At 43.1% G+C, this 14,675-nt stretch overlaps 2 protein-coding genes across 2 annotated transcripts in view; both read right to left on the bottom strand.

Annotated features, from left to right (window-relative positions):
* Positions 1–6,879, bottom strand: part of tubb6 (tubulin, beta 6 class V) — a gene marked incomplete at its 5' end in the record, with an annotated part of 11,922 nt that extends 5,043 nt beyond the window's left edge. Inside the window, 6 exons of the mRNA XM_080751912.1 lie at positions 29–266; positions 782–910; positions 1,658–1,773; positions 3,598–3,708; positions 4,610–4,718; positions 6,823–6,879. Coding sequence (XP_080608038.1) covers positions 29–266; positions 782–910; positions 1,658–1,773; positions 3,598–3,708; positions 4,610–4,718; positions 6,823–6,879 — 760 coding nt within the window. The remainder of the gene's footprint in view (positions 1–28; positions 267–781; positions 911–1,657; positions 1,774–3,597; positions 3,709–4,609; positions 4,719–6,822) is intronic.
* Positions 6,880–9,258: 2,379 nt separating this feature from the next.
* cidea (cell death inducing DFFA like effector a) lies at positions 9,259–12,769 on the bottom strand (the record flags this gene model as incomplete). Its single annotated transcript, XM_080751850.1, has 5 exons — positions 9,259–9,358; positions 9,861–10,033; positions 11,058–11,210; positions 12,165–12,303; positions 12,702–12,769. The coding sequence occupies 5 exons, from the start codon at positions 12,767–12,769 to the stop codon at positions 9,259–9,261; spliced, it is 633 nt and encodes a 210-aa protein (XP_080607976.1).
* Positions 12,770–14,675: the final 1,906 nt, after the last annotated feature.

The following is a 14,675-nucleotide window of genomic DNA, read 5'->3' as shown; positions in this document are numbered from 1 at the left end:
CGTTGCGGGCTCCCTAACAGAGACGTGCCTAGCTTGCGCAGGTCTGCGTTGAGCTGGCCAGGGAAGCGCAGCGAGGTGGTGACTCCGCTCATGGTGGCCGACACCAGGTGGTTGAGGTCGCCGTAGGTGGGCGTGGTCAGCTTGAGCGTGCGGAAGCAGATGTCGTAGAGCGCCTCGTTGTCGATGCAGTACGTCTCGTCAGTGTTCTCCACCAGCTGGTGCACCGACAGAGTGGCGTTGTAGGGCTCCACCACTGTGTCTGACACCTGCACGTGCGCGAGACGCACGCACGCACACACAAACACACACACACACACACACACACACACACACACACACACACACACACACACACACACACACACACACACACACACACACACACAGAGACAAGCTGTGACATGTCTCAAGGTAAACTGCGACCTTCGGTCGCAAATACTGTGTACTCAACAAACTGGCACTTAAAGACGAAGGCAGGAGGATCATAGTAATAATTAGTGGTGGACAGTAAAATTGACTTGATTACTTTGAGTATTTGTACTTTGCTTGAGCATTTGTTTTTTTGACTTTCACTCTACTACATTTCAATGACAAATATTGCACTTTTACTCTACTACATTTCTAGGCAGGGAAAATAATCCTTTAAGCCCTGTTTAAAATATAGTCAAAATAGCAGACCCAAGTACTGGGGTTGAGTAATTTGTCGAATTAAGGTAATAATATTTGTACAATTTTAATAATATAATCCATCCATTCCTCCCTTCTTCTGTAGTAGGCCTACCTTAGGTGAAGGCATGACGCTGAACGTGTTCATGATTCTGTCAGGAAACTCCTCCCTGATCTTACTGATGAGCAGGGTTCCCATCCCAGAACCAGTCCCTCCTCCCAGTGAATGGGTCAACTGGAAGCCCTAGAAATACAAGAACACAATGACACAACCTTCCCATAACCAATAATAAAGGATTCAAGTTCTCAGTCGCCATAACTGATTTCAGTCATTAGGATTCGATTAACCTCGCCTACTAGGCTTTCTGGGGGAAAGCCAGGTGTTCGTTCATTACAGGCCATTTGGTTTCTGCCTAAAGCGTGGAAACCACTAGAAGAAGCGGCGTCGCTTTGATTTTGTTCCCCCCGTTTGTTTCCCCTGGAACTAGATATTTTGAGTTGGGGGTCCGTTGCCAAATACATATCATTTTGGGGGTCCTTCACATGAAAAGGTTTGAGAACCACTGACATAGTAGTCTCTCATGAACCGATTAACTGAGCTCCAGTTAAGTGAAAAGGACCTTTTCTTTGACGATGGCTAGCATAGGTTTTTCAAAAAACCTTAGAAGGATTCAAAAGACACTTATAAAATCGGGTCAAAATTCAAATTCTACAAGCGCTGCAAGCTTGTATATCTGCTATTTTTCAATAGTTAAAGCATAAAATAATGATACACAATAATGTGTACCCGTTCTAAATGGGAGGACCTCATCCCATCAACTGGAAACCCTGGACATTAACACAATAACACAATGATGGAGATGTGCAGAAAGACACTCAGTTCTAACTGGTTTAGTTTAATGTGTGTCAGTGTCTGTTTCCAGAAGGTGGACATGTATGGTAGTACTACCATCCATCCATCCATCCATCCATCCATCTTGTAGATGCTTACCTGCAGACAGTCACAGTTTTCACATTCCTTCCTCACTACATCCAGGACAGAATCCACCAGTTCTGCTCCCTCTGTGTAGTGCCCCTTTGCCCAGTTGTTGCCTGCACCCGTATGACCTGCAGCGGTGAAATAGAACAGTTGTCACCCTATATAGCCTAGGGTTGGGATTAGGGATGGGACGATATGAAAATGTCTTGCCGTGATTATTGTGACCAAAGAAATCGCGATTTACGATATTATCGCGTAATCAAAATATCCCCAACATCCATTATCCTGGGGCGGAACATTTGCCAAAAAATTGCAGATCTACAAGCTCGCAATGCAACGCGTTGTGAGCTTGTAGATCGGCTGTTTTTGGCAAAGGGATTTGGTAGAGAGTGAAAATAAAATAAAGTAAGTACGTTATTTCCATTTCTGTTTTACCAATTATAGGGTTTAAATAGTACCGGATATGCAGCTCGGTAAATAAAAGTTGAATTGATCCCAGTGCATGACGGAGGATAATTTCACGATAAATTTAAATCTCCACGATACGATTAGAATATTTTTTATCAGGATAAACGATAATGACGATTATCGTCCCATCCCTAGTTGGGATCCAACATTGAGGAACCGGAAACCGGTTTCATCACATTTGGAACCGTTTCTGGAACCTGGTTTTATCACACTGACGGAGCTGGCATGTGGACAATCTGAGTCCCCAGAAGTTCTTCTTTTTTTTTTCGCATGTGGACTTCATGTCTGCTATACAATTATAATACCGGTTCAAGGAACATTTCAAGGACCCCCATAACTCTGAGAGTGTACAAATGGAACCAAATGGAGGGTCCATTTGGTTCCATTTGTACACTCTCAGAGTTACAGACCTGTTGGGGCCCATTTGAAACCTCTATTGGAATCGCTAAAGGAAACCATCCGTCCGTCACAGTGGTACATCTCTCTGCAGTCTGCACTAGAACTGTACAGGGAGTGCGTTACGTCCAAATGTACAAAACACGGACCAATCAAGATCACCATGTTGACAGGTCTGTCGGTCAATTTGGCTATTCACAATGAGCCTTTGACTGCATCTGAAAGTGCATAATAGGAGACTGCCAACAGTGTTAAAGTAGAAAAGTGAAAGGGGCACTCAGGTGGCACAGTGGTAAAGTAGCTGCAGGGGAGGGAAGCCAGTCGGGGAGGGTTTATCACTTCACATATTCATACGGGCTGGGGGCGGAGCCTGACAGCAGGGAGTGTTGAGGGAGAGGAGTAGGAAGAAAGCTCTTATTGTGTCCTAAAAAGGGATAAAAAGCCCCCACAAAAAGTCTATAGGTACATGTTTTGGTGAGTGATAACCGACCTCTGAATCCTGCTGTAGTGTCAGGAGAACTATCAGAGTTAAAAGGTAATTTCTTCCGTCAACACAGAACAGAGCTGCTTGCCTCAGGTTTCAATGCTCTCAGATGGTTAAGTGTTAAGGCAGCGACAGCGACACTGATTGTCATGAGAGCATCATGTTGTCACTTTTGACCCTGGCATCCAGTTAGAACTTGGTTGCGCATTCTTACAAACTTGCAACGTGTCGCTGTGGCGATATGCTCATGCTGAGTCACTCTGTCTGTGCGTGTTGCGCGCATGTCTCTGTTTCTCGTCCCATGGAGACATGAGTTTATAAACCGCAGGACTGTTTACAGAACACACACGCACGCACGCACGCACGCACGCGCGCACGCACACACACACACACACACACACACACACACACACACACACACACACACACACACACACACACACACACACACACACACACACACAAACATTCACTGCTAACACTCTGTAACACACATTCACTGCAAACACTCTGTATGGATGTATTTGTTAGACTGTGATGTTCAGGTGCTGTATTTTAGGGCTTGCTGTAGAGGTGGAATTTGTCATGTTTTCAGGCCGTTTACCAAAGATGAAGTTGTCCGGTCTGAAGAGTTGTCCAAAAGTTCCTGAGCGAACGCTGTCCATGGTTCCTGGTTCCAGGTCAACCAACACCGCCCGGGGGACATATTTATGAGCTACACACACACACGTGCGCACACACACACACATACACACACACACACACACACACACACACACACACACACACACACACACACACACACACACACACACAGTCAGTTACATTTGTGGTGTTCATCGGATAGTAAAAGAGAGTTAAAGCCTCAATACGTATGTTTTAATGTCCTACCCAAAACTCCAACCTTGGTCCCCCAGGCAAGTGCTGACATTTGTAATATTGAGCTATAATGGAGAGCTATTCTGCTTTCCCTACCAGGCGTGGCCATAGCTGAATGGGTAGAGCCTGGGAAACTAAAGGTTACAGGTTCGACTCCCAGCCCCACTTCCCCCCTGCACTCAAGTCTGACCACTTTAGTAGCAATCAGTTGGGTTGTTGTTATTATTATGATTATATTAGAGCCCATTTGGGCAGAGTATTAATTGCGATTTGACCTTTACACAATACCCGTTGTCAACTGGTAGGTGTCCTATCCTAACACAGGATCTACATTTCTCAATGAAAGAGTGAGAGACCTGCAGATGTAGGCTACTAGTTATACTAAAAAAATAAAAATAAAAATATTAATGTCATTTTAATTCACATAAAAAAGTTGATATATTGCAGCTTTAATTGACCCTTTCTCAAGTCCCATGCCCAGCATGACCTAACCACTTAGTCTTAAGGCCTCTCCATACTTTGACCGAAATGTTCGGCGAGTTGGACTTTCCGACGTGCAAATTTCCGAACTCTCATTCGGTCTAATGCTTTTCAGAAGTTGCGAGTGACGTCATTTTGTAGTCGAACCTTACCTTTTGACCGAAAACGGCGGTTTCGGTCATAGTATGGACAGGCCTTAACTCTAACCCCAACCTGAATCTGTTCCTAAATGTAAAGATAATGTGTGTAGTACGTACAGGAGGCCTCGTTGTAGTAAACATTGATTCTGTCCAGCTGTAGATGGGAATCACCCACATAGTTCCCTGCTGGGTCTATGCCATGCTCATCACTGATCACCTCCCAGAACTGACAGAGAGACACAGACAGACACAGAAAGAGAGGGAGACAGATATTAAGTGAATTTAATGGGTCGAGATCAGTTGATACCTTGTTATTGCTCAGATAAAGGTACTCTACTGCTCATATTTCATAGAATATGTCATAATATATAGCTGGGCAACATCAATGGAATGGAAACCACCATATGTTGTTAGCTTAGCATCTGTTCCAATCAGCAAGCCCCACCGTCATACAATAGAGCAGTGGTTCTCACATTGTGAGGCTTCAGTATCCCCTTTTCCAAGTACCCCCTTTAATCGACAACATTTTGACTAGAATATACAGACATCAAGAGTCCAGTTTATTTCAATATGTTGAAAATATTAGTGAGTAGCCTATTTTCTATTCAGTAAGAGTGAAGTTATTGCTTAATTTGGTTTAAAGTTTTACAGAGCAGCACGTTCACATACATTTGTCAATGTTTTATCATTAAACATAACAGTAAAATAAATGTTTCCATTTTCTCTCAAGAACCCCCTCTAGTACCTCTGCGTACCCCCCTAGGGGTACACGTATCCCCATTTGAGAAACACTGCCATAGAGCAGTGGTTCTCAACCTTTTCAGGCAGCGACCACCCAAAATAATTAGCGTGGTTGCCTATAGAGCAACACACTATTGTTCTGTTCCAACTTTATGGAGTAAGTTTTAGCCAATGAGGAAGCAGTATTCTCTTTGACGTCACCTTTATGCTGCTTCCTCATTGGCTAAAAGTTACTCATAACCTATTTGCTGCTTCCTCATAGGTTAAAAGTTACTCTACAAGTAACAAGCCGTAAGGGCGATGAGCGACCGTCAGATCGGTTGAGAGAAGTTGTTATTGTGCCTGTGGGCGCCGCCATATTTGCCGGCCGCTATAGTCCAAGAGGGCGATAGCAAGAGGGCGGGACAGACCCGTACTTCCCGTTTCTGAATGACGTATAGGTGGATACCTTTTTAGGAGGCGGAAGCATGTTTGTTTACAATGAGAGAGCTAACGTGAACACAGCTTCTGAACTACTATTTTGCTCCATGGTAACTGAACTAAATATTGGACCCGATCATCACAAGCCACATAATATTAACACACTTATCATACTAAAGTGGCTTTTTTCAGCTACACAAAAAAACTTTATTATCGCCCTTTATCTGTCCCAGCAACACTCTCGCGGGACTCTAGTACAAGTAAACACACTCTCGCGGGATCTATAGCACTAGTAAACAGGACATTTGCGAGATTTGCCGTCAGAGCCGGCGCCCACTTAGGAGGCTATTTGTAGGCTTTGTGTACCTAGTCTGGTGGATCCAATGAGGTTGCGCTATCTCCATAATTAAAAATCTTTGCTATAGTGACTGGACCGTGCCTCTCCTCCAGTGGAGCTCTGGCACCATCTGTTGGAGACGAGCGGCCCAGCTGGCTGTGTGTGAAAGCCTGTAGCTTGACAGTGTGACTCACTGACATGAGTTAAGGTTTTCATAGTAACTGCGACCCGATGGTCGCAATAAAGTTAACCCCATTGACTTGAATGGGAAAATGTTAAAACGGCAACCACACTCGCAATTCCCTAGAACTAGATCTTTCTAGTCACATTTGAAATGGGGACCCCCACCCTGGTGTACTGAGGAGCCCCCACCAAGAGGACGAAGAGCCTTTGTCCTATTCCTCCTGCTCAACACTCCCTGCTGACAGGTGCAGTCACAGCCGTAGGAATAAATAGGTCTACAGTGACAAATATCACCCTATATGACCAGTATAAACACATTTTATTTAATCTGTTTTCGGTTGTTTAAACTAGTGGTTCTCAAAGTGGGGTGCTTGAGGGAGTTCCATCTCCAGATGCATTCCAGCCTAATGAGTTAATAGCATCAAAATCAGTTTAACCACTTTAACCCTACCTACAATATTTACACGAGCTATTTGAAAATTGCAGATGATCTTTTTGTGAGTCATCTGATAGTTTCAGAAAATCTAAAAAGTGGAATATATTTAAAACATTTTAACAACACAAATCTTGTATGAGGGTCTGGCACCAAATATTTTCAGATGGCATTATTCCGCAGCCAAAATAACTTTTCATATTGAAACAGTCCTACCTTGGTCCCAATCTGGTTCCCGCACTGCCCGGCTTGGATGTGAACAATTTCCCTCATTTTATTTCCTTTTAAAAGTTGTGATCAAAGTTTTCCCCTCTGCCTTTTGCTCCTTCTGTCAACGTGCTCTTGGTGCTTGTCACTATGCGTGTGACTGTGTGAGCCGCTATGCGTGTCACACTCTGTGCGTGTGTCACTGAGCTATGTGCGTCCCAGCTGTGCGCTGGGATTGTTCACCAGAACGCGCACTGTCTGAATACCACGCCATGGTACCCCCCCCCCCCCCCCTGGGATGTGTTCCAATCCAAAAGAACGTCCCCTTGAGGCTATTATTAGTGCGCAATTGAGAAGTGGAACATAGACTACAATATTACTGCATATTGTAGGCCTCTATAACTTAACACATAAAAAGCACCACAGTGCTTTATAGATGGAGAAAGAATGAGAAAAATATTACTTGCGTTCACAGGACAGTGGCTCCAGAGACTGGCTCACACTAAAGGTCCCCAAAGCAAACACTGAACTGGGGAAGACAGCCTTTGGCTTTAATGCCCCAACCACTTGGAATGAGCTACAGCTTAAATTCAAGATAGGTTTTCCCATAACATAATGGTCATTTTAAATCCTTGATTGCAGATCTACTCATACGTGTCTGCAACTGTTTTTAAACTTGTTTGTAAATGTTCTGTAAATGTAAATGTTTTGTGAATATTGATTGTACTGTGATGTATCTCGACGACACTGCAAATGTCTTTTGAGAATAAAGGTTTGAATGAAAAATTGAATGAACAATAAAACCTGGGAACAAAACTGACAGACGTAGGTTTCAAATTTACAATTTAGGCATTTAGCAGACACTCTTAATCCTGAGCGACTAAACCAATAAAGACACCAATAACGACGCCACACTTTCAAATCTGACTGAGCTTAATATGCCATGTGTACCTATAGCTACAAGTTAACCTCATTTATTAAAATCTATGGAGGCAAGTGACGAAGGAAGCAGAGAAGGGAACATGTTTTGAGGAATGGGACGTGATACAGGACTTCCCCTCAGACGCTCCGCAGGTCAGCTGTTCCTGACCCAGCTCCACATGCAGTGTCAGCTTACAGTGTCATACATTATGACTATCAGTCACCACTGGTGACTTTTACACATTTACGTAAAGCCTCACTATGAAACGTTTTTATGAATAAAAAGTCATTTTGTCAAATCTGTATGGTAGAGTAATAAGAGTAGGTAACGTAATACAATATAACATACAAATTGGGGCGGTTGCAATTTTCCCATTTAGATTGTGTCAATCAAAGGTCATGTCTCACTTTACTTTAGACACAAATTTTAACCTGAGCATCAAGATAAAATGTACGCCGACACGGAGGTTTCTTAACTTTATTTTAAGGTTGTTGTGCTCGTGTCAATAACACTTCAATATTACTTAAATGTGTCTAAAGACAGGTTGCATCGTTGAAATAAGACTCCACAAAAGTTTAGAAAAAAACAAATACTTTTATTAATACACGTGTGACAGTATAACTTCAGATTAACATTTAAATTCCACAGAAATGCCGTTTCTACCACAAAATATACAAATGAAACATTTTATTCACACCGTAATTCAACACTAAAAACATCTAGACTGTTGTCTACAGCTGAAACGCGCATCCACAGCGTACACACAGACACACACACACACGTCCTCTCCTCACTCTCCACCCACCACTGCACGCACATTAGTCAGGGACCCACAAGCTCAAGGGATAGGGTTTAACTTGTGATGTCATGCCGTACTTTTTATTTCTGTTTTATCTATTAGTTTGGTCATAAGGTCCACAGAATGGGAGGCCTGCTCTGCCGGAATTATCACGAAAAAAAAGTTATGGCCATTTGTATATTCACTGTCACATCGACTTCACTATACAGCAACAGAATACAAAAAATACATGTGCTTTAAGTAGCATGTGAGGGGTCAAACTAGGGGTTTTTCATGATTCTGAATCCATTGCACGCATTTGTTTTGCATGAAAAACATTCCTTGAGCTACATTTTGGCCATCAAAAAATCATGACTTTTCACAGTTTTGGGGGCCGATATTTTGCCCTAGGAATGTTTTTCATGCAAAACAAATGCTTGCAATGGATTCAGAATCATGAAGAACCCCTAGTTTGACCCCTCACATGCTACTTAAAGCACATTTATTTTCTTTTTTTAGAAACTTTCTTTTCCTGTATAGTGAAGTCGATGGGACAGTGAATATACAAATGGCCATTTACTTTTTTTCGCGATGTTTCCGGCAGAGCAGGCCTCTCATTCTGTGGACCTTAATGACCAAACTAATAGATAAAACAGAAATAAAAAGACATCACAGGTCATCTCCCATTCTGGGCTTGTGGGTCCCTGGCTACATCCACTGCTGTAGCTAACAAACACACACACACTTAGTCGTCCTCTCCAATGGCCTGTAGTAAAGATGTAGATCCATTCAGTAGTAACTGACCCGCCAGTTGAACCACATGAGTTACATAATGCAGGATGACCCTGAAAGACATGACAGAGATTCAGAGAAACATTCTTCAACGTTTTCCAGGCAAAGGAACCCTTAACAGAAAGATTGTAGATGCATATGTGACTTATAAGGATTGGAATGTGACCTGAGGGCAACATTCAATTTCATTGGTCCGCCATTTTTTTGTTTTGTTTTATCTGGAACAGAGTCAAACTAGAAAGGTGCAATTCTGGGAAATTGCAAGTGTGTTTGCACTGACGTGAGTCGCGAAGAATCCACTGGGAAATGAATTCTGTCTTATCGTTTACATTACAGTATGTCAAGTGAAGCATGACCAATCCTGTCTGATTGGACATTATATTGTCCAAGATATCTGGCCTTACAACCGAGAAAACTTCAGTTAAAAGGTTAACAAAAAAACAGTGTTGGAAAAAGTACTCAATACTGCAATGTAGAAACACTCGGTTACAAGTAAAAGTCTGGAATTCAGCCCATAAAGGTTGAGAACCACTGGTCTAGTGAATTGACACTCACTTGAGGTAGTGCTTGGCCCTCTTGCACCTGAAGTCGTAGGACAGGTAGTACATGTCGTACAGGGTGGCCTTGATGGTCAGACAACCCAGGAAGTCCTTGGGCTTCAGTTTGTAGAGGTCAAAGGTCACCCTGGCTATCCCCGTCCTGCTGTGCTGTTGGAAGCTTGGACACACCTGAAAAATGGTTCCAAATCACAATGTTTGTAAACAAACATGTGCAGCAGTATTTACACACAGCAAAAGTCGTTGGGATCGGGATTCAGTCTTTAGGCTATATGTGGTATGCACCTGGACCAATAGGCCAGCGGGCACCCCAATATTTTGTTGCATTCCTAAGCCAATAATTTGATGACCAGCAGTGGTTCCCTATGGAGACAAAGTGTATCAAATTATAGGTTTAGGTATGTGACAAAAACAATAATATCCATGAATAAAAGTCTCCGTCATTTTGGGGGTTAGCTATCCCTTTAACCCATTTAGAACTGGTACACAGTATTGTGTATCATTATTTTATGCTTTAACTATTGAAAAATAGCAGATATACAAGCTCACAGCACAGCACCGAGTGCCGCGATGCGAGCTTGAAGATCTGCTATTTTTGAAAATTCGTGAAAATTTGAATTTTGACCCGATTCTATAAGTGTCTTTTGAATCCTTCTAAGATTTTTTGAAAAGCCTATGTTTCAATGTCAGCGATCTGGCTGGCCATCGTCAAAGAAAAGGTCCTTAACTGGAGCTCAGTTAGTCTGTTCTTGAGAGACTACCTTGTCAGTGGTTCTCAAACCTTTTTGTGTGAAGGACCCCCAAACTGATATTTATTTGGCCACGGTCCCGCATCTCAAAATATCTAGTTCCAGGGACCACCCAGAAGCAAAATTTTAGTTACAAACGTTTGCTTTAAAAATACATATATTCAAAGATTTGCACACATTTTCATGACAGTATTAAGAAGAAAAAATAAAAAACATTTGAATTATAAAAAAAAATAGCAGATCTACAAGCTCGCAGCGCGCGCTGTGTGCTTGTATATCTGCTATTTTTCAATAGTTAAAGCTTTCAATAATTCTAGGCCGAAATGAAAACAAAACGATCACTAAAGCTCACATCGTGACAATCACTGAGAAAATAATGGCAGTTCCATGCAATTTCCAGCCCCTGTTTAGTGTTGTGAAGTAACGTACAGTAGTGCCCGTCTCACCTTGCCCCTGGTCCACTTGTCTCCCTTCTGCAGCACTGTGACAGACGTGTTGTCAGGCAGAGACTGGAAGAAGTCCTCTGTGTCCACCTGTGTCCCATCGTCGTCCAACACCACGGTGAGAAACTGACACGTCAACAGGAAGGCTCTGGAGGCCTGCACAACAACAAGGCACACGCCACTGTGGTTCAATCTCAACCTTTTCTAAATCACGGCCACTTCTCTTAACCCATTTAGAACTGGCAGGCGTCAGTGTCACTTAAGATTTGAATAACCATTATTTTAGCAGTTAGAAAAATGGCAGATTTACAAGCTCATAGCAAAGCACTCTGCTTGTAGTGTGTGTGTGTGTGTGTGTGTGTGTGTGTGTGTGTGTGTCTGTGTCTGTGTGTGTCTCAAATCTTTCCTTCTCGGGGGCCCTGGAACAAACTATTTTGAATGGGTCTGTGGTCAAATACATACAGTATAATTCAAGGGGTCCTCCTTGACAATATACGTTTTTCAGAAAACCCATTAGGATTTAGAGTGTCCGCAGCCCACCCATCTGACCACTGAACACGGAGAGCCATAGACCTTATTCACACCGTGGCCATCTTTGACCACGTTGGATAGCAAGCAGCCAATCAGAAGCTCAAAACAGCATTTTGGGTAGGGCAATGCCCACCCAAGGAAGCTGCTGATTGGCTGCTTGCCACCCGACATGGTCATGTGATCAAAGATGGCCGCGGTGTGACTAGGGTTATTGGCTGCCGTGTTAAGTCGGTCAGATGGGGTGCTCCCCATCTCAAAATATTTTCAGGTTTCAGGACCCCCAGCAGCAGAAATTTGAGCTATTCAAAGATTTGCACAAATTCAACATTCTAAAATGGCAGATCTACAAGCTCATAGCGCAGAACAAAGTGATAAAATAATGCTTTTTTTTTAATCTAAAATGACATGATGCTTTCTCAGTCTCTCTCAATGGGTGAAGAGATGAGTTGTAAATGGGAGAGTGAGTCTGCAGTTCGGACTGCAAAGAGGAGTTTATTCTACAACAGCTTGGTAGACAAGAGGTTCTGGAAAACATTTCTTCTCAAATCATTCAGCCCTACTCTAAACATTTGGTCTCACCTGGTCGAGGAGTTCGTCCAGAGAAGAGGCGGCGATTGCTCTTTGTCTCCTCTGAGTGGCTGTGGTCACTCTGAAGAGGCGGGGCCTAGTGGCGGGCATTATACGCTGAGAGATGGACGTCTGGACGCTGCACACCGACCTGTTCAACCAGAACCAAACACCACAACTGTCCTGTAACATGTTGTATAACTTGTGGGCCCTTACACCTCAAGTAAGTGACACAACGTACTTTCAATCTGCACAACTTTGTTGTCCCTTGAAATTAGGAACCGTCTCTTATTTTTAAACTAAAAGTCCTTTATTGAACTGATAAGGGACACTTTGTTCCTCATTGTCGGAAATCAAATCAATGACACATTCTTACAAGTTCAAACAGCTCATGATACAAAAATTGTTAACCACTTGTAGATCTGCATTTGACGTTTAAAAACAAACTAAATGCACAATGTCTGAAAATGTGTCCAAAAGTGGACGCCCTGGTTAATGTGGTTAAATTGAGTTAACAGCGAGTATTGCTCTGTGTGTGTTGTCACCTACCTGACCAGGGTCTGTGGTACCCATGTCTTGGCATATTCCACACTGGACTGAAGGGAGAGAGGAGCCATGTTGGTCCAGAGTCTGCTGTGAGGGACTATTAACCAAGACTGGTATGGTCCGGAGTCACTGTGCTCTGTGGTGTGGTCTGGTCCTGCTCTCACCACACCTGCCACCAACACAGAGCTAATGGAACCTGAACCAACCTCTCTAATCAGCACTGTTGATTTGTGATTGGTCAGGGTTTCCAGACGAGAGCCAATTGGATGGCCGGCTTAATTAGTCTTCAAATAGGAATGAGGTGACACACGCACACACACACACACACACAAAGTGTTGCTCTCAAACCAGTGGTTACTTTACAAGATGGAGGTCAGTGTATTAAAGACAACATTTCTTTTGTTTGGTACTTTATTGGTTTTCCAAGTTTTATTATACTGAACAACCGCACATGGACAGACAATACACAACGAAATAATTAAAATAAAAACAAACAAACAAACAAACAAACAAAGACACAATTACACAAATATATATATATATATATATATATATATATATATATATAGACTACAATATACGAGCGCACACAGGTACAGCGGACAATCGCAGTCAAACCCCCTAGACATTTATGATACTTCACACCTTTACCAGTGAGTAAGAGCTCGCTCATGAGCCAGGAACGTGTTTCATAGCGAGATCGATACGATCACATATTACTGCGACGGGCGACGCGATGTGCGGTACGGTCCGGCGGCGGCGCTTGTTTACTTGGAAACGCACATGAGTTCTGGGAAAACCCCACCCACGCTGATCACAAGACGCTGATTCACGGCGCTGATTCGCCGTACGGATTTTCGAACGAGGAAAGCCTCTTCAATGAGAGCACTTCTAGACCCCTGAATCGCCAAAACAAAATTTTAAAGGGGTGTGGCTAGTGATTCAGGGTCTGGAACTAGGCTAAATTATAGGCCTACACATTGGTCACATTCACGTTTGATTCCCATAGCTGCATGTTCCTCCAAACGCAGATTTTAACTAGAAGCAGTGCTCTTCCGAGCACAGGTCTCCACCAAGCCAGGCGTCCTGGTGGTGCTATAATAGGCCAATGTAAAAAGGGTGGCATGTGTTCTTCACCAATCTTAGACCTTTCATGGCGCCACCATGAGGCTGATTTGAACATTTTTCAGTGTAATTTCTTTCTTGGCCTTTTGCGAATGTGCGTGCACAATTTCATTACAATTGCACGCTGTGTCCATGATTTGAGGCATTTTGTTCGAAACGGATCAATCCTGCAAAGTTTGGAGGCCAATCTTAGCCAATCAGGATGGAAAATTTTATATGGGACAGATCCGTCTTGATCATATGACTGTAGAGATACTGTGTACTGATTTGTGTTAATTTTGGGTAAAATCTGAAGGAGTAATATCCAAAAATGTGTCTTACATAAGTCGGCCTCCTGGTGGCGCTATAAAAGGCTGATGTGAAAAATGCAAGGAAAGGGTTTTTCCTTGGCCTCTAGGGAGTGCTCTTACAAAGTTTGAAACTGATCGGTGGAGTTATAGGTACCTCGGCCTAGTGGGAACGTGTGTGCGCGATTTCATGTTAATTGCACTCTGCGTTTGTGATTTGAGGCATTTTGTCCAAAGCGGACCAATCTTACAAACTTTGAAAGCCAATCTCAGCCAATCAGGATGGAATATGGACAATCAGGCAGATCCATGTCGATCACATGACTGTAGAGATACTGTCTACCGATTTGCGTGATTTTTGGACAAAATCTGTAGGCGTACTGGCCAAAGGGTAGTTTTGCACAAATTGGCCTCCTGGTGGCGCTAGAACAGACCCATGTGAAAAATGTGGGGCAGAGGTTCTGAATTGGCATCCAGAGAGTGTGTGTGCTCAGTTTGTCAGCGACCGGGCCAACGGCGACTGAGATTATAGGTGGTAACAAACTGCGAGGACGCACGGATGGAC

This window comes from Nannobrachium achirus (genome assembly GCF_963921795.1).
Source record: "Nannobrachium achirus genome assembly, chromosome: 21".
Lineage (NCBI taxonomy): Eukaryota > Metazoa > Chordata > Actinopteri > Myctophiformes > Myctophidae > Nannobrachium > Nannobrachium achirus.
Note: the sequence above shows the minus strand (reverse complement) of the source record. Positions and strands in the feature narration are given on the sequence as shown.